The sequence below is a fragment of the Stegostoma tigrinum genome, chromosome 17 (assembly GCF_030684315.1).
Source record: "Stegostoma tigrinum isolate sSteTig4 chromosome 17, sSteTig4.hap1, whole genome shotgun sequence".
In the NCBI taxonomy this organism is placed as follows: domain Eukaryota; kingdom Metazoa; phylum Chordata; class Chondrichthyes; order Orectolobiformes; family Stegostomatidae; genus Stegostoma; species Stegostoma tigrinum.
In genome coordinates, this window is record NC_081370.1 from 33,737,072 (window position 1) to 33,761,894 (window position 24,823).

A 24,823-nucleotide genomic window follows, 5' to 3' on the forward strand; every position below is an offset into this window, starting at 1 on the left:
AGACTTTAAACACCAAGGAAGGTAGGCCATTATTTTAAATTCCTCACAAAAACATGCAAATTTCACCTCTACAAATAGTGGCAGTACACATGATTTTTTAAAAACTGGCCTCTTTCCAGTGAGGGTCTGTTAAAGTATTTTAATCCAACTTTTTGTTTGACTGAGAATCCAATGCACATTTTTACTTTGAATTTCATTGTACTTGGTGAGTGTATGTGGTGTCCAGAGCTACAGGCAGAGCAGGATGAAATCATGCATTTTGAGCGAGGATCTATTTACAGCTTTCTTCAAAATTAAAAGTAACTGCAAACAGGCCTCAGGCCCAAAGCTGCAGAAATGCTTAATGCACTTGCAGAGGCATTTCTTCGGCAAAATACAGAATGGATAATATTTGCACAGGTATCGTGTGGAAAAATCAATTCCGGTCAGCTTCAGTAAATATGATCTTTGAGTGTAATTAAGATCCAGAACATTATACGATGGTTCCTGGACTGAAAGGAGACTGTGGAATCACTACGTACAGCCACAATTCTTTGCGATGCATCTTAGGCATTTTTGTTGCTCCATTCAAATATGGTTCATTCCCCTTCTGAACAGATTGAATCTCTGCTTGCAGATATAGGTGACTATTCTTCAGATGTGAGGCTCCAGAGGATATCAGCAAGATTTTGTTCAAAAATGGATCAATGGATAGTGACTTTATCACAGCAAATGGTGTTCAACCACAGGCAAAGCCCAGATTTTTGATACGTCAAGATTTAGTAGCAGTAAATTTTGGCAATTCCTCTTCACAGACTCTGAAAAACCTCAATCAGTTCCCTGGCTAAAAAGAACAAAAATCATTGCCCGAGAATCAAGCCAGAGGGTTTGATTTGTAATGGTCAAAATACTTTGTATTAGTAAATGAGAACCAAAAGAACTCCCAACCCTCCAAGTCGGAAACAAACAATTGATATCGATGGAAAAGCTGTGAAGGGAAATCGAAGTTAACATTTCACATCAAGTGAGCCTTCCTCATAAGTATTGGTATTGCTCAGTAGAACATTCCCACTTCTGAATCAAAAATATCAAGATGCAAGTCCCACTCTAGAAACCTGAGGACTCTATCTATGCTGACACTCCATTGCACTGCTGAGGGAATTTGGTATTGTTAGAAGGGACATCCTCCAGAGGAAAGGTTAAAACAGAGCCTCTTTCTGCCTCGTCAGCAGGTGCAAAAATTTTCAAACCGTGTTTTGGAATGAAGAGATTTTACAGTCCTGGTCAACAGTTGTTCCTCAACCTGAACAAACCAAACGTAGATCAACGTCATTTATCCCATTTTTGGGTATCGTCAGTGTACAAATTGGCTGCCATGCTCACCAAGGCTGCATCTCAATAACAACAGTGGTCCAGGAAATGGCTGATGAATTTCAATGTGAGTAAATGTGAGGTGTTGCACTTTGGAAAAAATAATACAGGCATGGACTATTTTCTAAGTGGTGAGAAAATTCGCAAAGCAGAAGTACAAAGGGATCTGGGAGTGTTGGTCCAGGAATCTCTAAAGGTTAACTTGCAGGTAGAGTCCGTAATTAAGAAAGCGAATGTAATGTTGTCGTTTATCTCAAGAGCTTGGAATATAAAAGCAGCGATGTGCTTCTGAGGCTTTATAAGGCTCTAGTTAAGCCCCATTTAGAATACTGTGTCCAATTTTGGGCCCCACACCTCAGGAAGGACATACTAGCCCTGGAGCGTGTCCAGCGGAGATTCACACGGATGATCTCTGGAATGGTAGGTTTAATGTATGATGAACGGCTAAGGATCCTGGGATTGTACTCATTAGAGTTTAGAAGGTTGAGGGGAGATCTAATAGAAACTTACAAGATAAATGTATGGTTTAGAAGGGGTGGATGCTAGGAAGTCGTTTCCGTTAGGCGAGGAGACTAGGACCCGTGGGCATAGACTTAAGATCAAAGGGGGCAAATTTAAAGCTGAAATGAGATGACATTTCTTCAGCCAGAGAGAGGTTGGTTTGTGGAATTCATTGCCATGGAGTGCAGAGGAGGCCGGGACGTTGGATGCCTTCAAGGCGGAGATTGATAAATTCTTGATCTCACAAGGAATCAAGGGCTACGGGGAGAGTGCAGGGAAGTGGAGTTGAAATGCCCATCAGCCATGATTTAAATGGCGGAGTGGACTTGATGGGCCAAATGGCCTTACTTCCATTCCTATGTCTTATGGTCTTATGGTCTAACTTTTGACTGTGAAACGCTTTGCCATGTCCTGAAGACATTCCAGTATCTTAAAATTTCTTAGACTTTCACACTTGTACTGGAATCAATGTTTCCTCATTATCTTAAAATTCAATGCATTCTCTCTGTTTTGACTGAAATGACAAAGTGTGGAGCTGGATGTACGCAGCAGGCCAAGCAGCACCTTAAGAGCACAAAAGCTGACGTTTCGGAAGGGTCTAGGCCCGAAGCTTCAGCTTTTGTGCTCCTGAGATGCTGCTTGGCCTGCTGTGTTCATTCAGCTCCACACTTTGTCACCTCAGATTCGCCAGCATCTGTAGTTCCCAATATCTCTATGTTTTGACTATTACCATCACCTGACTACAGATTAAGGTCAGTTCAGAGAGCACAAAATGTAAGACACTGTAGACTGGTCGGATAAAGCGGTAATAATCAGTGCAAAGACAATGAAACCAAATAACTGAGTCAAGTATAAAATTTGCATTTCCAGTTTAATTCATACCTGTACAAGGAGTTCACACATTGGGAGATGTAAGGTTACTTACAGACTATTCAGTTTAGGAAGACAATGGAGCTAAACTGAGGAATATACAAATGAATAATATTTCAGTAGCTTGCTTGGCAGAGCAGAGCAAGAGACCAAGAAAGCTACAGCAAAAATGGTGGAATGGATTCCTAACTACTGAACTGAAAAGACTTGCTCTGTTTTAAAAAAAATTGTGGATGTTGGAAATCAGAAATAAGGTCAGAAATTGCTGGAAAATCAACAGGTCTAGCAGCATCTGTGGAAAGAAAGTAGAATTAACTTTTTGGGGCCAGTGACTGCTCTTCAGAACTGATTGTAGCTAGAGAAAAGGTATGTACGTAAGCAAAGGATCGGGTGGGGAAAGGCGGATGGCATAAACAAAAAAAAAAGGAGCCGAGATAGCGAGATAGTGACCTCAGTAGCTAATTGAATGGGAATGGACTTGCTGTGTATCTCAATGCAGGGTGCAGCTGGAGGAACACAGTAGGTCAGGCAGCATTAGAGGAACAAGAAAGTTGACGTTTCAGGTTTGTGCCCTTCTTGCTATATACCTCTGCTTGTGTCTTCTCTTGCAAGAAGCTCTCAAGCTGCTTGTTCGCTGAGTAAGCAGCCATTCACTGAGAACTCCAGGATCACAAATTTCACTACTGCCAAAACGACACAAAACTGACTTGGGCTCAGGATTCAAACTCCCAGCTCAAGAACTCACAGAACTTGAAACAGCATCTACTTCATCTTCATGCTCATGGTATCTGCATGTGTGCTTTATGCTGAATTTTGTTATTGCTTTTGGGGTCAAGAAATTTGGAAGTTTATTGTCTCCTTTTCACTCAAGGCCACCTCAGAATTGCCTTCTTCATTTTGATCTATTTAGCTAAGCTTTAATTGAAGTATGATAGTTGTGTGCTATTTATTGCAATGGAGAAGTGAAGTGGTTTTAAAACATGAAAATGAATAAGCAGGTGGGGAAAGGAAAAAAGGTTTAAAAGCAAAAAGTAGAGTTATGGAAAGAAAACTGAAGCAAACTCTGTTTAGTCAATTGTTGATATTTTGTCAATCAAGCCATTCATCAAAAACAAAAGTGAAAGTATGTATAAGCCAAGGTTCTGTGAGCATTTGAAATTCTGCAACAGTAATTCAGGATGACAGAGGATAGCAGCATCCATCCATTACACGCATGCTCAAGTCAATTTGCACAATTACCTTCCTACACCATTGATTATCCTGGAAATACCAAATTCCTCACTGGTGTACAGTTTCAAAGATGACTCTCTCCCTCGGTACCTTACCCAAGTAAATATTCTACGCTCCAGTTCACGCCAAAATCCAATACACTTCATGAAGTACCTTGACATGCTCAACTAGGTTCAAGACAATGTATAAATGCAAGTTACTGTTGTTGTCTTATTTTAAGAGAAAAAAATGCACAAAACTAGTGAGAATCAGTTTAGTTGAGAAGTAGTCAGCCATTATCTAAACAATATTATCAAAATGCAAACTAAAATCAGGTAAACTTGTTTGAACTGTTCACGTGCTCAATCATACAGGACTGACCAAACAACAAGTGACATGAAAGATGGCATAAGGGTATAGTGAAATGAACCAACACATCTCTACAAAAGCATAAAAAGAGTTTAACTCCCAACCACAAAAAAAGATATAGGGTAATGACAACCTTGAGCAGAATAAGGACTCAGGAGTATCTTAAAGAAGAGACATGGAGGAATATTTCAAATGAACCAAAGCCCAATCATTTTCACAGCATTAAATTTGGACATGTTAACTTCATTTCTCCCTTCATTGCTGCTCAATTTTAGTGTCTAACATTTTTGGTTCGTCTCAGGTTTCCAGCATCCATAGTAAATTGATTTAGAGTGGTTTCAAATAGCATTAGATATAACAAAGTACTGCAAGCTACAATGGACCGCGCTCGATCCCTCGACTACTTCAGTGGTAGAAATAGATTTTATTCAGATTGCCTGATTTTCAGAGAACTGGATATTGTCCAGGCCTTGCTGCAATTGAACATAAATTGCTTTAGTATCTGAGAAGTCAGGAATGGTGATGAACATTGTGCAGTCAGTGAACGTATCCACCTCTGAAGTTATCTTTATGGCAAGTCAATGATGAAGCAGATGAAGGTCAGGCCAAGAACACTACTCTGCACAAGTTCTTCAGGGTTGTTCTGGATACCGAGCTTTGACAGATATCAGTAGAGAAATGCGAGAGACTAACTTGCTCCACTCCCCATTAATTAGAAAACATTAAACTGAGGCTTTCACACATCATTCAATTATGTAATCAGTTACAACTATTGCCAAGCCATCATTTCAGAAGTCTCATTGCTTCAAAGTGTAATTCATACAGGAGCGTTATTAAAATGTTTTCAGTCCTCCGTCTTACCTCCCTCCCTTGTAATTCCATATTCTTTCACAATCTTGATATTAGGCACGATGATTTAAATCTTACTTTTTGGGTGGATTTTTCTCAGCCCTTGAGCACAGTGTGCAAAGGACAAGAAATCTGGAGAAAATATGGCTAAGGTGGGGGGGGGGGGGGGAGAAGACTGCTTCTTTAAAATCAAAAAAGGTTCTGGTTTCCTCTCGAAGTTTTAACAAGTTCAAAATCTCTAATATGTTGCAGCTGTTTTATTTTCAGACATTTATATTTTATTATTAGCATGATACTTCAAACTACAGCCAAAAAACTAAACGGTGCCAATTCCCAACTGGACAGTCCGAGTGATTACCTGCAGGATTCAGCTTGCCACATTCTTCTCCAGACCTCCATATTAAAGTTCACCAAAATCTTCATTGCATGCTCAACAGACAGCAGCTACCTCTACACAGAGGTTGGTTTGTCTACTGTTGCCTATATCCAGTCTCACCATATCATTATTTCTAATCTCAAAACAACAGGGACGCCTTGCATCGTAATGCTTCTGCCAGGTTGCTGCACCCTCAGAAACATGAGCAGCTCATGCATCATGCACAGGATGCATTTTATGGCACTTAGCTTGCTTTCTTAGCACTTATTTGGACACTTCCAGCATCTCTGGCTTGTCATGCTTTTTACCTCAGATAGAAAGACAGGCAGCACAAAATAATCCATGGGGCTGAAAGCACAGTGCCTCAACGTTACAGCTAGTGTTTAGTGTTCCCTCAATTTATCTTTCCTTCACACAGAGCTCTGAAGTTTGTATGTGACATTGACTTCTAGAATCAGAATGAGCACAGTTACCACTTTGTGGCTACATGAGCGTGCCATTTACAGGGAACATTGACAGCATGTGGCAGCAGCTTACTTGGGCAAACACACTGCATGTGCCTCAATGAAATGGCCATGTTTGAATGTCAAAGGGGAACATCTTTAGTGGAAATGTAGGGAATCAATGACCTGTCAGAGGATCCCAAAGCAAAAACAGCCAAGGGCATCATCCAATGCTGGTCTGGAGAGTTGCCAGTTAGTCATGCTCTCACATGCTGTATATCTTATGTAGAGGACACGAAGCCATTTGATATCAAAGAGGAAGGCTATGCACTCTGTCACTGGAATGAAAAAGCAATATTTCTTGATCATTGACTATAAAATCTAGGCCAATGTTTCATCACATAGCTAAAAAAGAATCTAAATATTTTTGAGTTTTTAAAATGTAAAGTGTAATTCAACCATTCTTGGAATTCAGATTGTTTCTTGCTTGTGTTTTTTTGCATTTCCATTATTATATCACTTGAAAATAAATAATTCATGTGTGAACAACATGATCTGTCAGTGCAGTGATATTTACTATATTTTCTTTGAAGAGGCCAATTCTAAGTTATAATGTAGCAACTGACCTTTTTTTTTTAAAAAAGAGGCCAATTGTTATTCAAGAGTACAGACTAAACAAGGAATTATAGACCAAATGAGTCTAACGTCAGTAGTGAGGAAGATGCTAAAGATCATTATCAGGGGATTTCATAGCCAAGCACGTCATAGAAAGCAGTGGTAGATCAGACAGCCAACGTGGATCGACAAAATGGAAATCATGTCGAAAAATCAGTTTAAATTTGGAGGTGCTAACTAGTAGAGTTGACCAGGGGAAGCCAGTGGCTTATTTGGACTTTTCTGAAGACTTTTAGCAATCACACAGAAAGAGATTAATATATAAAATTATAATACATGGGATTAGGGACAGCACTTTTGAGATGGATAGAAAATTGCTAACCAGACAGGAAACAGAATAAGAATAAATTGGTCTTTTTTCTGAGTAGCAGGTAGTGGCTGACAAAGTACCACAGTCCTGGCATACTAGGTTCTCAGCTATTCACAATACATGTTAAATGATTTAGTCAAGGGAACTAAATGTAATCTCTCAAAATTTCCTGATAACAAAACTGGGCATAGAGTGAACTATGAGTTGGATGCAGAGATGTTGCCATGTGATTTGGACAGTTTGAGTGAAGAGACAAATGGATGGCAGATGCAGTATACTGTGAATAAACGCAAGGTTATCGACTTTGGTAGCCAAAATAGGAAAGCAGATTATTGTTTGAATACCTGTAAATTAAGAGAAGGCAACGTCCAACCTGACGTGCATGATCTTGTGCATCAGTCACTGAAAGTAAGTGTAAAGAATTAGGATTAAGGCATTGAGCTCAATGATAAGCCACGATCATATTGACTGGCAGAGCAGGCTTCAGGGCGAAATGATCTACTCCTGTCAAATGCTGCCGATGCACAGCACGTGCAATGGTGCAAACTTCCAGTTCATAGGAAAAGCATATATTTTTTAAGAGGACAACAACAAAAACAACAATTCTGATGGGAAGACACAGTCAGTCACCTTTTGAGAACTATCTCCTTAAATCCTGAGTTGCTCAGTTTCTGATTCAGATCTTCAGCTTCTGTGGTTTAAGTTTGCGTTTTGGAAACAGAAATTGCACTTTCACAGTGAGTAAAATAAGTGGAAAATTCCCAACTTCTACTGCTTTAACCAACAACTAATGCATTACCACTGTTGCAACCCTCAAGGTGGTTGCTCAGCCTCATTTACTGCTGCTCTGTAAACCAGGTCATCCCCAACTGGTACCTTATTCTGTAAAATGGATTTGCATCTAAAGACTGACTAACCTTGCATTTACCCTACTATGATCTATATCCTGAAAACACACCAAACCTACCAAAGTGCTTCAAAAGAAGTTTTTTTTTTGGTATTAAGTATCATTACTGTTAAATTCATGAATATAGCAGCTTGCAGTTACATTGCACATACCATTGATCCCAGAACAAATATCAATAAAACAATTGATTTGTTTTACGGACGAATGGTGGCCTGGATAGCAGAACTCCCTGCTCACTCCGAACAACAGCACAATGGTATGTTTGACATCCACTTGAAGAGGCAGGGCCTTGTCTTAATCTAACCATGCTGGTCATATATGTCTTTAAAAAACTCAAGGCCTTTTTTCTAATGAAAAATGAATTTTGGCACATAATGCAGACCGTTCATTAGAGATATTGCGGAGATTTTTGTGATGTATACTGATCACATTTTAAAGTATCAAACTTGCCTGCATACACAATAAATTTAAAATCGCAGACCAACCTTGGCCATGTATTTCTGAAACAATATTTTCATTTACTATAATGGGAAAAATCGGTAGTACAGAGAGTTGTTTAAACTCCAGTAAAAAAAATCTACTGTAAGGGTTTACAAATATACTGAAAATGTTTCAAAAAAAAAAAGGATAGAACGTGGGAGGTTGGATCTCATTCATGCTTGAAATATGTAACTTTGCTGAAGGCAGTGCCATTCACCAAAATGATCTTTTTCCATTCTTGCTCAAGCTGACTGAAATGTCGATACATTTGAACACGCTATTCATTGTGCAGAACACATTCACAAAAGGAGCCAGGTTGAATTTCATCCAGTGATTGTGCATCTCCTTCCAGATTCCTCCAAAATGCCAGGAAAGTGATAATAGTTCACAATCACAAGATGATGAGATAGTGGGTATATGCAAGTCACCCACTGTGTGACGTTGATGGTCTTTTTTTTTTTAAACGCAGAATCCTTAAATAGCTCAACAAACATCCCTGCCTGCCGATGGTGACAATTATAATGATTCATGCTACCAGTTACAGCGTCACGCTTTTCTTTGAAATGAAGCACTTTTACTGAAGATGAAATCATGGAATTTTCGCCACTGAAGGCCACCATTTAACCTAATGTGCCTCTTAACTCTCACTCCAGTGTTTTTGCTACATATTAGTCCTCAAGTACTCAAGGGCTCTTTGCTTTTGAAATCTGATTCCCCTACCCTTTCAAGTAGGGCATTTCAGATCTTAAATCATGCTATTGCAAACATTTCTTCTCATTACCCTCTAGCACTTTGTCAATTATTTTACATCTATGTCCTTTGATTGTGACCCATTTGCAGGAGGAAACAGGTTCATCCAACTGGATCAAAACACCAAATAATTATGAATCTATTCATTAGGTCTTCCCTCAAGCTGCCTTTCTCCAGGAACTTCTCTAAAATCTACACTTAAAAGTTCTTGATCTGATTCTTACCATCCTACTGGTTAACTTCAAAGTCTCCCAGAATCTGACATCCGACCCATTCCATGGTGCACAGAACATACAGCACTCCAGCTGAGCTCCTGCCATTGATACGAAAAAGTGGAGAGTGATCTTATAACTTCAGATTTTTGCTCCATTAGCATCAATAGAAAAGTCATTCAGTCTGAAGATAACAACAGTGCATCCATATATATAATCTACCTTGCCAATTACCTGTTCATACAGTCACAGAGTCCTACAGCACAGAGACAGGCCCTTGGGCCCAAAATGGTCTGTGATACCAAAATGTCCTTCCACGCTAACTCAATTTCCTTGTAATTGGCCCATATGTTTCTAAGCCTTTCCTTTCCAAGTATTCATCCAAATGCCTTTTAAAAAACGTTGCTAATGTACCCACCTCAGCCACTTCCAAGGGTAGGTCATTCAATATGCACACCAGCCTCTGTGTAAAAAAAGTTGCCCCTCGGGTTCCCATGTATTCTTTCCCCTTTTACATTAAACTGATATCCTCTAGTCCTCCATTTCCCCAACCATGGGAAAAAGACTGAGTGCATTCACTCTATCTACGTCTCTCATGATCTTATACAATTCTCTAAGGTTCCCCCCTTAGTCTCCTATGCACTTAAGAAAAAAGGTCCTGCTCTTTAACATTCCCCATTATTCATGATCACATCTAAACTGAAAGGTTCTGGGGTTAAGTCCAAGCCAGAACATACAATGCAATACTGAAAAAGTGCTGCATTGTCACGTATGCAGTCCTTTGAATGAGACAAAATCAACACAGAGGCCCATTTTGCCAACTCAGATACCAGTTTGCAGAAAGGCAGGAGCGTTACTTGGGTAATAAAGTGTGAAGCTGGATGAACACAGCAGGCCAAGCAGCATCTCAGGAGCACAAAAGCTGACGTTTCGGGCCTAGACCCTTCATCAGAGAGGGGGATGGGGGGAGGGAACTGGAATAAATAGAACCCTCACCCCATCCCCCTCTCTGATGAAGGGTCTAGGCCTGAAACGTCAGCTTTTGCGCTCCTGAGATGCTGCTTGGCCTGCTGTGTTCATCCAGCCCCACACTTTATTATCTTGGATTCTTCGGCATCTTCAGTTCCCATTATCTCTGATACAGTGTTACTTGGGTGTCTTGTTTAAACATTTATCCCTCCAACATCACAAAACAAGATTATCTGGTTATAATTCCATTGTAAATTAGCACTGAATGAATCCCACAGTCACATTTCCTGCAGTACGCAGTGACTGCATGTTAAAATAACTGTTAGCTTAAAGTAGTTTTGAGATGTCTAGTGGTTGTGAAAAATACAATAATTTCAAGTTATTATCTCATTACAGTCTTTGTTCAAACATGGCCAAGGGTTGAGTTCCAGGGTTGAGATGAAAGTGACTGCCCTTGAGAACAAGGCTGCAGTTGACTTAGTGTAGCATCAAAGAACCCCACCTTGTGCCTTGGATTCAATAAGAATCGGGGAAAAACAACTCCACTGGTTGGAGTCATATCTAGTACAAAGGTAGATGGTTGTGGTTGTTGGAGGTCAGTCATCTCAGCTCCAGGAGTGTCCTTAGGGTAATATCCTAGGCCCAACCATCTTCAGCTGCTTCATCAATTACCTTCCCTCCATCATTAGGCCAGAAGTGGAGATGTTTGTTGATGATTGCACAACGTTCAGCCTCATTTACAACTCATATTGTAAAGCAGTCTATGTCCAAATGCAGCAAGACCTTAACAACATTCAGGGTTGGGTTGAAAAGGGGAAAAGTAACAATCACACTGCAGAAATGCCAGACAATGACCATTTCCAGTAAGAGACAATCTAACCACCACCCCTTGGCATTTGATGATGTTATCATTACTACCAAAATCTTCAGAGTTACCATTGATCAGAATGCGAACTAGGTCACAAAAGAGTAGATCAGATGCTAGGAATAGAGCAGTGAGTAAATTCACCTCCCGACTCCCCAGAGTCTGTCCTCCACCTATAAAAGGTACAGGTCAGGTGTGTGCTGAAGTACCCACAACTTTCTTGGATGAATGCAGCTACAACACTCAAGAAGCTTGACACCATCCAAAACAAGGCAGTCTGTTTAATAGACATTACAAAAGATCCATTCCCTCCACTGGTGCTCAGTAGTAGCAGCGTGTGTTAACTGGAAGACGCGGTGCAGAAATTCACCAGAGATTCTTAAACAGCACCTTTCAAACCCATAACCAGTTTCATCTCAAAAGGACAGCAGCGACATGGGACCACCAGCTACTGCAAGTTCTCTTCCAAGTTACTCACCATTCTGGCTTGGAAAATGTATCACTGTTCATTCAGTGTTAGGTTAAAATCCTGGAATTCTCAGCCTCGTGGCAATGTAGTTTACATACACACACAGGCTGCTGCATTTCAGAAGGGAGCATACCATCACCTTTATATGGGCGACTGGGCCCAGGCAATGGACTGCTGGACCAGCCATCGAAGCCCATAGGCAATGATGAATTAAAAAACACATTCTTACTTTTTCCTCCTGAAGATATTGATTACATGTTAGAGTCTTGCTTTTGGTTCCAAAGACAAAGGACACATACAATTATCTGGCCTAGTCATTCTTGACATCTGAGGTCTGAAAAAGTAAACAAGCTAATCAACAATGGACCATTTTCATTCCTGCTGACCTGCATCTGATGCTGTCTAATGTACACAGCGCTTCCACATTCAAAGCAGGGAGGAAGAAGGTGGGAGAAAGGAGGTACTTGTTCACAATTTGGAGCAAGAGTTCAGACTGGATTTTCTGCTGTGACAAATGTGAGAGCTTATACAAACACACAAAATTATCGTTTCAACAATTGCAAGCAACATCATGCGAAAGTATGACTGGTTAAATCAACATCTTGGTGAAGTTACACTATTTATTTATTAAACAATAAGGATTTTGGCATCTCGCGCCTCCTCAGCATATGAGCACAAGATAAAAATCAAATCTTACGCACCAGTGCTATACTGTGGAGTAATGGACTGCTGAATCTTTCAGATGAGACATTAAATGGAGACCGTCTATGCTCCCAGCACCATACTAACAAAGGAACAGAGGACTAGTGACCTGGTTAATATTTGTTCCACAAATCAACACAAAAATGGATTATCCAGTCATTATCATGTTGTTTGTGGGAAAGTACTGTACACTAATTGACATCTGCATTTCCTACATCACAAACAGACAGATAATCGCAAAAATAACAAAGTGTAGAGCTGGATGAACACAGCAGGCCAAGCAGCATCTTAGAAACATAAAAGCTGACGTTTCAGGCCTAGACCATTCATCAGAAAAGTTCCCGGTTCCCATTATCTCAGATATCGCAAAAATGCTTTGTTGACTACACAGTGCTGCAAGACACCTAGTGGCCAAAGATTAAATATAAGAGCAAGCCTTTTGAGCAAGTCCTTTTCCAATCAATTTTGCAGTTATATACATTAGAACTCTGAGCAAGAGTAGGAAATCCAGTCTCTTGAGTCTGCTGCATCGTTTGACATGATCATCTCAGACTCAACTCCACTTTGCTATCCACTCTCCCTAACTCCTCAACCCATTACTAATGGAAAATTGTTCTCGCTCTCCTCAGCTTTACTGAATGTTCCAAATCCACTGCACTCTCAAGTGGAGAATTCCACAGATGTGTGACTCTTTGGGAAGTGATTTCTTCTTGCTTTTAAAACTGCTACCCCTTTTATCCTAAAACGAAAGCAATAACTTGTTCTAGATTGCCCGACACAGGGAAATATCCTCTCTATGTCAACTTTGTCAAACACTTTATTATTATATTTACCACAATTAGATAGCCTCTCATCCTTTCAAACATGATGTGGAGATGCCGGTGTTGGACTGGAGTGGACAAAGTGAAAAAAAAATCACATGACATCAGGTTGTCGTCCAACAGGCTTATTTGAGAATGCAAGCTTTCTGAGCTCAGCTCCTTCCTCAGGCGCAGTGAGAGATGGTATAAGAGACAGAATTTAAAAGCAGAAAGCTAAAAACCCTAGAACTGGCTGCCTCTTGCCGAGTCTTTACTCAGTTAGGGAGAGGACTACTGATTAAAACATAAAATCCAAATTCCTTTCAAGTCATTGAAGATAATTAATGTACACAAGAGGTGGCATCTCAGGTCAGTCAATGCATTTTAGTGTCAAGTCTTGCTTAGAATCTACATTCTAAAGTGGGGTCAAGGACATTTAACTGAAGAAGATTGGAGGCTCAGTGTTGACCAAGGTAGACTTGAAGGTCGACACATTACGCAAAATTTCCGAGTAGAAACTGATTGCCTTGTTTCTACATCATGAGGATGGCCTCAATTGTGATCTCGGGTTCCTGTCGCACTACAGGTGACCCAACCACACAATATATACTTGGGCGAACAGACATGCATGCTCTAACACAGACACACAAATGAATTATTTCATCCAAGATATTTGTGTAATTGCAGATAGATTTTTGTTTTGAGCAGAGCAAAACAAAACAAAACTGATCCCAGTTTAAAACAGACAGATTCTAAGCAAGACCTCACACCCAAAATGCATTGTCTGTCCTGAGAGGCCGCCTTTTGTTATCTTGGGATATTGACTCAAAATGAATCTGGATTTTACGTTTTAATCAGTCTCTTTCCTGACTGATTAAAGATTCAGCAAGAGGTGACCACTTTCAGGGTTAAACTAAGCTGGAGTTGTGATTTTTGACCTTGACCATTCTTTAAAACTCCAGAATTCTCCATGGGAATGAAAAGAGGAAGAATAAAGACTATTCTTTATGTCACGAGTAAGCTACCCACAGCTGTAACCTACTAATCCTTCCAAACTCGATACACCACACAAAAAAAAGTCACAATCCCAACAGTCTCAAAAACAGATCTAAGAACAGACATGACGGAAACCTGTTCATTCCTCCACTCCCTCAATCTTTGGCAATGATTCACGAACAAAATCTTCAGTAGCAGGTCACACAAAAAAAACAACTGCAGCACTTTCAGGTTACAAAGCTAGAGAGAGAACAAGCTTAGGATGGGAAATTTGGGACAGTATTCCAACCATCTTCAGTCATTTATTCATTTAAACACAGTTTCCTGCGCATTATAGTCCACGTAAGTGATTTACAGTTTTGTCTCCAACACACCACCCAGGAGTTAAGTCCATACATTGGTATTCATGTATGATTAACCTTCTTCATATAGATTTTAACTGTGATAAAGCCAGACATCAATAATGGCACAATTCTATAAATACAGAGACAGAGACATCAGATTCTGTGCACAGAAGTGTCAGACCTAGTAAAATACCGTCCAGTGTTTATTTTTCATCCCGGTTACACTACTTTACACACCAATAGGAGGGCAATCCTGAAGTGGAAACCTAAAATAACTCCATCAGATATGGAAGTGTTTAAATATTTACAAATGGCACTAAATCAGTATATGGAAGTCATTAGTACTATTTCTACTTTGATGGAAAACATGAACAAGCAACATCATATACAGCTGAAACGTGCAAACAGAGCCACCACCGACATTCCACTCAGGAAGCATCAAAAGCAGAGCCACAACTTGGAGAAATTTATTTATACTTGATGTTTGTTTGAGCATGGATTCATTTGCCATGTTGAGCCATTAAAAAGGATACCAAATCATTATATTGGGTAAAATTTAAAAGCAAGAGCAAGAGCATGATATAAGACAGCAAGTTGTCTCTTGTAAAGACCAATTAGCACAATAACTTAGAGAGAGTAAGAACTGCTGATGCTGGAGTCTGAGATAACAGTGTAGAGCTGGATGAACACAGCTGGCCAGGCAGTATCAAAGGAGAAGGAAAGCTGACGTTACGGGTCGGGACCCTTTTTCTGAAGAAGGGTCCTGACCCTAAACTTCAGCTGTCCTGCTCCTCTGATGCTGCCTGGCCTACTGTGTTCCTCCAGATCTACACTGTGTTAGCACGATAACTTATTTTTGAACTGGAACTTTGTCTAATCATTCAAAACTCTGCTGCCAGTCTACACTTCTTCCTTGCTGACCTATGCTGGATACCAGTTCAGCAATATAACAAAGTGTGGAGCTGGATGAACACAGCAGGCCAAGCTGCATCTCGGGAGCAAGCTTTTGTGCTCCTGAGATGCTGCTTGGCCTGCTGTGTTCATCCAGCTCCACACTTTGTTATCATGGATTCTCCAGCATCTGCAGTACGTTGTAACCATGCACTCTTATAGACTTCAGAAATAAGCCATACGTTGGATTTCAAAGCCTGTTCTTTGTGTCGAATTGTCTCAATAAATCTAAAGTGTTGTTTGAGAAGTTGGATATTATTGATTTTTATGAAGGGGTTATATTTTAACAGTGAGTAAATTGATACCATTGAACATGTGGGAAAGGAGCTTTACTTTTACTGAAAAGAGGTATCTTATTCAAATGTGTTTAACCGATTTGATTTTAAGTGAAGTGAAGGGAAGTGAAAACCAAAGCTGTTTTCGTACAGTAAAATTTTGTGACCTCTCTGTAGGGAGTCTTGTATCTAATTCTCATTTGTTCTTTCTAGTCCTTCTGTGCGCTTTTGCTAAGTTTCAGAATCTAAAACAGATTTTTAAACTTTGTGTAATGATTTGTTCTATGAATTCTGAACTGAAAACAAAGTGTTAGCAGTCCAATGGGCTTCTCCTGAATAATACAAAATCGGAGTGATAATAACAATTTCATATCTGCCAGCCTACCTACTCGAGAAGGTTTGAAGCATGTTAAATTGTTCTCGTGTTGCAGATTGAACTACTCATTTTTGGCAAAGTCAGTGTACTTTCGTTCCCCACCACCACGTCTTTAGGTCCAGTTTTGGAGATTGATTCTATAGCCTCTGCCTGGTACACTGACCATTCTGAACCAGTAATCTCAAAGTTTAGCAGAGGTGAGCCCTGCATTTGTCTGCACCCAATGTCCAATAATTAAGAATGGAGCATGATATTTTTGCCTTCTCGTGCCCAAGCACTCGCTTAGTTTGTTCACTGTTTCCTGTCCAGAATGCTGAAACCAATTTATACAACATCCACCCGAGTTCAAGAAAAACAAATGGGGCTTTGTTCATGAGCTGAGTGCTCTGCAGGGCTCAGTGAGCCAATGAAATATTGAAATCGATTTTCACTTAACTGATCTTGGATACTGATAGTCAGGACACTGCAAATCATTCACACCCTCTGCCGCAATGAACAAAATGCATTGCATTCAAGATGGAACAATGTGGAAATAAAATGAAATTTTGTGATTTGTTTGGGCAGTGAGCTGATTTCTGCTGTCCATTGGATGAGGTGTTGGGCAATGGTCACATCACTGCCCTGAATATGAAAAGTAGGAGGATGATTCCTTTAATATTAAACTCCTTGTTCTAATTCATGGTGCAATTGAGAATGTGGCTATCCAAATGAAGCAGAAAAATTGATTAAAAAGCTCTACTTGTTGTAATATTAATTGTAATTTATAGAATTGGTCTTGTTAAATCACAGCATGAATCTAGAGATAGTGGGAACTGCAGATGCTGGAGAATCTGGCATAACAAGGTGGCGAGCTGGATGAACACAGCAGGCCAAGCATCATCAGAGGAGCAGGCAGGCTGACGTTTTGGGCCTAGACCCTTCTTCGGACGGTTGTGCTGTGCTGTGCGGTGCGGTGTTGTGTGTGTGTGGAGGAGTCTTCAGGCAATGGAACAGGATAAGGATGAGAATTTAAAGAACAAGACATTGCTGAACTGGTCAGAGATAATGGGAACCACAGATGCAGGAGAATCCAAGATAACAAAAGTGTGGAGCTGGATGAACACAGCAGGCCAAGCAGCATCTCAGGGGCACAAAAGCTTGCTCCCAAGATGCTGCTTGGCCTGCTGTGTTCATCCAGCTCCACACTTTGTTATATTGCTGAACTGGTATCCAGCATAGGTCAGCAAGGAAGAAGTGTAGACTGGCAGCAGAGTTTTGAATGATTAGACAAAGCTCCATACAAATTGAAAGCACAAACTTACTTACATTAGACAACCAACCAGACAGGTGAAATGTGTCAAAACTTTCTGACGTCCAACGAAACAACTTCTAATTACATTCCAAGTCAAACGTTTTGGCTGTAAAATCTGTAACTCTAACTACATACTATATAAAATGTAGTTACAATGGAAGCAAAGTGAACTGCCACAGCTATAGCAAATATTCAAGCAACTGGATAACAAATACAAAAACTAATGTAAAAAACTATAATTGCAACTGTCTACTGCCTGAATGAATGGGCAAGCATTTTTCACTCCCACCTTTTCATACTGCTCATGTGCCAATTACTAAAACAGCTTTTTTTTAAAATTGACCTATTTATCTGAACAACCTGTTCAGAGATGTTATTAGACACCTTAGGAGCTGATGGGACATGAACCCAAGGCCCCTAGCACAGTGGTAAGGACTCTGTCCCTGTGCCACATTAAGGATTGAGCTTTGCTTCTGGTGGTTGGCAAATTATAGTTAACAAGTGAGCAAAAATCTTATTAGTTGTCAGTCAGAATTCTCCGATTCCATGGCCAGGAAATGTGCCAGTTAGCTAAGATCAAAGTCTTTGCCCTAAGGTAGGGGAATGCAAAACCAGAGGGCATAATTTTAAAGGGAGGAGGAGAAAGATCAAAAAGGGACTTGACGGGCAACTTTTTCCACAAAGAGGGTGGCTCATGTGTGAAATGAACTGCCTGAGGAAGTGGTAGATGTAGGTACAGTTACAACATTTAAAAGACACTTGGACAGGAACATGAATACGAAAGGCTTAGAGGGATACGAATTTAATAGGACTAGTATAGTTTGGAAACCTTGGACAGCATGGATGGGTTGGGCCAAAGGGTCTGTGTTTCTGTATGGTATGACTGTTGGTTAAGGGTTCTAGAGGTGCAGTGGTAGTATCCCTCCATCTGAGCCAAAAGCACACAGTTTCAAGTCCTGTCAATAACATGTCACACTGGTTGTTAGAGATTTTCTATTAGCAACTGCTTGGGTCTCATGTAGCAGAGTGTAGTGCCCCTACTTCCGAGGTAGGAGGCCAGGGTTCAAGTTCCACCTGGTCCCAAAAAGGTTGTTTAGGTGCTCCCTCGGAGCTACTGCCTAGGGTGCCCTCCACTGGACCAGGAAGGTAAGTTTTCAAGTCCCACCCGCTGCAGAGGTGTGCGATAATGTCTCTGACAGGCTGGATTAGAAAACCCGAGTGACTGCAGTGGAGGATCCTTGTGGCACAGCATTTTTTTTACCCTACCTCTGCATCAGAAGAATCAAGTTCAAGTCCAACCTCCTGCAGAAATGAACCATAATATCCCTGGATGGGTTGATTAAAAAAAAAACTTCAACTACTGGAGGAGAATCAGCGTGAACCTTCACCTCAGACAGCTGCAAAACGCATAAACATACTAGCCCTAGAGCACAGAGACAAGGGTTATCGTGCTTACCACATCCTCAAGGCCTCGTACATTCACATTTGTGTAACTAATGACTTTCAAGGTCTGGTTCAGTCAACATTTGGCCAAAGACTGATATGTTCCCAAAAATCTTTACCTGCATGATTCTTTCATTTTGATCTCCATTGTTTACTTCATGAGCTGGTCTCAAGGGTTTAAACGAAACCTAGTTGCCCTTAATGTTTGTCATTTTAAAAAATGACAGAGACTATGGCAGCTTGAACTGCCCATACTTCCCTACACATTCTGGGAGGCATCCAAATGGCAGAAAAATTAGAGCGTACAAAAAAAAGTTACTAAATTCGCTGTCTATTCAAAACTACACCACCTTTATTGTAGGTGTCTCCATTCAGTCTGTACAATAAAATGCCAAAGTCTTGTCACTTTAAAGTTATTTCAGCATCTGCACTTGCAAAGCCAGGCTACTACCTAAACCAAAGGATTCGGGCAATCCATCAGTATTGAACACGAGCTTATTCTACTCAAGTTAAATTGGTTAAGATGCTGATAATTTCAATGCACAATCCTCAGTTTCTGCCACATAAAAGGCAGGTGGCATTTGAAGAGTTTAAGATATTGATTCTGTGAGGTTGTGTCCCCTCCCTCCAACATTTTGACTTCACCTCAGCATATTACCAATGGAAATACCTCAAACTGCCTTCCTGAAATGAGCCTTTTCAATTTGTCAGTCACAAGCCATTATCTCTCATGAGTTGATGGGTATGTTGGACATCTTCAGGAACATGGGCGACAATCCTAAAGGGATTTTTTCTGATCTTCTAGGAATTTCTTGGCATGACTGAGTTCCAGCAATGGCTTCAGGGGTCTACTGTTAGGCATACTAATAGTATGTTCCACCCAGCAGATCATGTTTAGAAAAATTAGCACCTGGATGCTGGGCAAATGGGCTTCCAAGAGGACACTGCTTTAGATCAACCTTCTTGCCTTGATTTGGAATTTCTTGCAAAGATACCATTGGTGCTGCTTCTCCAGTTATTCAGTCTCCTGTACACATTCATCTAATACACCAAATTATATGCAAGCACAGGAATCAATGAATCAATTAAGCTTAACCTTATTCCCCCAATCTTCAAATACTCACTTTTTTGTTTCCTTTGTCAGCTAAAGGCTGAGTTGGCACGTTGGAGGTGATAAACTATCATAACTATGGCTGCCTTTGTCATGAGAAGGTCCAAAAGGAACACAAAATGGTTAACATTTTCTATGGTTGGCATGTTGGTCTTAATCAAATCAAGGGAAGCATCACCTGTGGGAGCTAAATGAGACCACTAACTTTCTGATGTTTTCTGTTTCACGTATGCTTCAGTGAGCTCGCTGACAAAGACCTGGATCACAGATTGAGTGAGTGTGCATACATACAAGTGTATTTGCAGACTGTTGCTATTGGTCATGGATCGAAGATGAATGTTGAACAATTGCCTGTCTGTTCAGAAGATCATCTCCACAGTTTTGGGGTAGATTGCTAGAGATGTGGTATAGCAGCAATAAAAACGCAGGAGTTAGTCAAATGACAGTCTTGTCTGACCGCCATTCTCATTGAATGAGGGTCTGTAGTGGTCCCAGGAGTAACAGCTAGCATGTAACTGTGCAGTAGGTAGGGGATGATGACAAATTTCTAAGCATACCCAAATTTGAGCACAATATTCCATCAGTCTTAATGGTCAAGGGCATACAGGAGTGGCAACAAGAATGTAAGTCCAGGATAAGGACAAGGACATTTATCCCTTTAAAACATAGCCCAAGATTATAACCAGATACCCAAATTAAGCTTTTCACATTTTCCAAAACAGGAAGTATCATTGCACACATTTATCAAGCATTGTATGAAATAATTATCTAACTTAAACTTACTGTTCACTAGTTTAAATATTTAACACCTACAGTCCTTTCAAATGAGCCAAGTGTAACATTCTGACCATATCTAACCAACAGAAAAATTTCATAGAATGATTGTAAATTCTCAAAGCCAGTACCATTTGTCTCAACTACAAAATGTAAACCTTTCACCAGTGTAAGTGGTTAGAAACCAAACATGCTGAACTCCACAAAACCTTTGGAGCCTGTCACAGGAGCATAGCACAGTCCAGTGAGTGTAAACCTATATGCGTATGACCTGTGGCTAGATGACAACTATCATACTGCCAATAATCTGGTATGTGTAGTTTACTGACTAAAGGAAGAAAACTAGGAATTATTCAAGAGCAATAAACTACATTGTTTTCCTATCAGTCAGATGAATCAGGCTAGATTTTTAAGACATTGGCAAACTCCTAGACTGCTAACAATAAAATTCAGAACATAATCTAATTTGTGCTTCAAACAAGAGTTGTAAATACTCCAGCAGGCTATATGACAGCAGAATCATCATCTGTGAAAACGTCTTATAATTCACTCCCACACATACAAATATAAAATCAAGATATCATTTCACATGAATACTTATTATGTCTTTTAATTTAGAAAGAAGCTGTAGGTCTCATTTTGAAGAACTGTAGTGGAAAGAAAGCATCCTCGATTTCAATTATGCCCTGAATAATTCACTGCAAGGGGCTGTTTGTTACTATAGCAACTTCACAAATTGCAACGTGGAAAACTATATTTTGTCATTACATCGCCTTATTTGTGAAACGACAAAGCGAACATTAACATCTCTTGCACAACCAGCATGTAATTCGAGCAGTCTGTACAATTCATAAATTCCCTTTTATTGACATCATACCAACCCATTCATAACACAGTCTAAGACGCGGGCTGTGCTGATCCTGAGTGTAGGCATTGTTTTGTGCAGTTTCAGGGAGCCGGGGAGAACACAGTCTTATTTGCATTACAAGAGAAAGGAGAACATTATCTGTGTTCCCTTGCTTTTGGGTCAATACCTTACATTGACTGTTGAAATTATAATGGAGATAATATGCCAAAACTGGCAAACACAGCACACAAAAAATACGCAGTTAAAAAAAAACGCACCCCAAGTTCAAACACTGCAACCCATCAATTTCACAGGTAATAAAACTCCATATGACTACCTGTTGCTCACATTCCACAATCATATGATCTCACCGGCAATCATTAAACATTTGCCGCAGCCGCAGAATACCCAATGGTAAACGCAGCCGGTAGTAAATTACGCTTTCTGATTAACCTTTACACTTTCACTTGAATTATGAAGTGAGGTATTTTAAATACATACATACATACATACAAAAGTTACTACACTCAACAACAGACCAACTGAAAGCAAGACAGGTGGATTTGAGGCAGAGAGAGATCTCCCAACTCATTCACCTGCTCGCGGTTTTATAAGTTTGCTACAAAATATAAAATAAAGCAGAGACGCGCAACTCACTTAATGAAATAGCTGGCTCCTTCCTCAGTGAAGCCTTCCTCCCAACCCCGAGGTAGATCTGGAAATGAAGAGATGGAAGGAGAGGGAGAGAGAGCGAAACCCAATCAGCGGCTGAAACTTTGGACCTTTGCGCCTGTCTCGATAACAAACGGATAAACAGGAACTGACCGCTTTAAGCAAAAGTTACTAAAGTCTCGCTCGACTCACCTGATCGGATCATATGGCCGGAGTTGACAGGTTCACCAGTTCGTGGATGTAACCAAGTGGTGGTTCGTGTTTGATCGCTGCGGGGAAACAAAACAAAGAAAGGGGACACACACAGACAACAAAAATAAACCTGTAATTCCAAACAACCCGAAAACGCTGAGCGCTTGAAAGCGACAAGAGTGTCGAAAGTTGCTCCGAGTGAACGTACTCAATGAAAAATATCCGCCCATCCTCACAAACCCCGTAAGACCAGTGAACAGGTAGCGTCTCCCGCCTCAATTCCGCCGCCATGATCCTAGCAGGAAAACTCAGTCCGTCTCAATGGTCTCCCGCATTATCGACCCTTGATCAAGGACGCGCCGGGATTAAAGGAACAAACTCGGCTTTGTGCCCGCCGACGGAAAATGACAACTCGAGGCCAAGCTCATTCCCTTTAACAGAGGTGGAAGGGCCGATTAACGCGTCAGCCGCCAGGAGAGAGAAGGAGGTGGCAACTATTCTGATAAAAGCAAATTTCTCATTATACAGTCATTCCGCAATGTTTAATTATGGCTTGCTCGTTAGATATATTGCAGAAATTAATCAACAGATTTTTAAATCCGATTACATTTCAATTTGTTTTATCAACCGCAACTACAAATTATAATAGGATGGATATTGATTTTTTGGTTTGCTTTTTCTCTCTCCTGTACATTATTTCTTTAAAAAGTTTGAAGAATGATATTAAAACTGTTTATCGTCTTGTTGAAGTGATCTTTGTTCAGAACACCCACTGAAATGTTATCATACCTCCGGGAAAATCCAATTCTCCCGGAATTGGAGATTAATATTCAGGACATTGTTGCCAACAGGCATGGAGAATGCAAATCGGTGTATTTAAATTTTTAAAAACCCTTCAACGCTGCTGAATAAATTGAGTCGATAGTATTTGGAGTCTGGAAGAGTGAGAGGTGATCGTGTTGAAACAGTGAAGATTCTGAAAGAGGAACCTTCACAAACAGTTACAGAGAGAGGGTGCTCCCCTTGTTAGCGAATTGAGAACACATGGCAGTTTCATAATGAAAGTATTATAGGATTCAAGCACCAACAAATAAATGCTGGAAAAAAACTCAAAAACAAAAGTTGAGTTCTGAAGAAGAACTGGACCCGAAACGTTGAATCTGCTTTCTCTTCACAAATGCTGCCAGATCTGCCGAGTTTACCGGCTATTTCTGTTTTTACTTCTGATTTCCAATCACCGAAGTTCTTTCACTTTTTGTTAATATGTAACTGAATTAGGGACTCACTTCTTTATTCATATAGTTATGAATTTATGGAATTCTCTAATCCAAGAAGGCTGTGAACGCGTGTATATTTTAAAACGTTTTAAAGATGAGATGAACTTATTTTTGATCTTTCTGGGAATCAAGAGATATAGGAAGGTTGAGCTGAAGCCAAAGATCAGGCGTGAACGTACTTAGTGGTAGTGCAGGACCCATAAACTGTAGGGTCTACTCGTGCACCTATTTCTTAAATAACATTCCTGTTTACCAGGTATAAATTATTGGAGGAAAAGGCAACGTGGCTGTAGCTAAATCTTCTGGAACACTTGAACTGGCAACATTTACACTTTGTCTCTTCCACCACTTCCCCCAATCTCCACCTTCCCTACAACTGATCCCCAGCCATATGTGCCTTTCTACCTTTACAGTAGCTGACAAATCAGATCCTTCTGCCCCTAACCTTTGGCCATGAAAAGTAACAGCACAATGAACAGTGGTAGAAGAGCATTGCGCCAACATTGTGCAAGAAACCGTAACAGCACCAATACCAGACTATAACAGATCTTTAGAAAATAATTTTGTAGACTCTATCCAATTTTAAAATATCGAAAAGTTTGAAAATAATTTTGCTGTGTGCCCTGTTGAAATTCAGATACATGTTAAGAAGCTGGTAGGAAGCAATGCAGCTGAAACAGACAAAAACAGAAATTCCTGGAGAAACTCAGCAGGTCTGACAGCAACTGTACAAAGAAAATAATGTTTCACATCCAGTGGCTCACAGGGGGTCCCCAGAGCTGCTGCGAGAAATTTCTGTTTTTGCTTGTTTCAGATCTCCAGCATCTGCAGTTCTTTGTTTTATAAAATCAAATAGCTAATCGATAAAGGAAAACTGGAACATTTGTGAGAAATTCAAGTTCTATATCAATTAGGGAGATCTGAACCCCATATATACCTTTTTCCATGATCTCCATCTGCTATAAGTGTAGAAAACATTAACAAAACAATTAAGTGTCAGTTTGATTCACTCTGCACTAGGGCTATTTTATTGCTAATCACAAAATAAATTGTCATAAATTAACATCAGTTCTGACATCACTTTTGGAGCAAAATAAAATTGTGACCAAAGTGTAATCATTATTTCCCATTCTTATACATTATAAAATAGAGCTTCCAAAGCCACTGG

At 40.1% G+C, this 24,823-nt stretch overlaps 1 protein-coding gene across 9 annotated transcripts in view; it reads right to left on the reverse strand.

Moving 5' to 3' along the window:
• The window catches only part of plekha7b (pleckstrin homology domain containing, family A member 7b), a 442,105-nt gene extending 419,300 nt beyond the window's left edge, over positions 1 to 22,805 (reverse strand). For 3 of the 9 annotated variants that reach the window (XM_059652060.1, XM_048545396.2, XM_048545398.2), the window contains exons 1-3: positions 22,587 to 22,803; positions 22,379 to 22,455; positions 22,172 to 22,229 (exon numbers count right to left, since the gene is read on the reverse strand). In XM_059652060.1, coding sequence (XP_059508043.1) covers positions 22,172 to 22,229; positions 22,379 to 22,455; positions 22,587 to 22,669 — 218 coding nt within the window. In that variant the 5' untranslated portion in view covers positions 22,670 to 22,803. Of the gene's footprint in view, positions 1 to 22,171; positions 22,230 to 22,378; positions 22,456 to 22,586 lie in introns of those variants that run through there. The other 6 variants (XM_048545394.2, XM_059652058.1, XM_059652059.1 and 3 more) reach the window with 4 other exon arrangements.
• Positions 22,806 to 24,823: the final 2,018 nt, after the last annotated feature.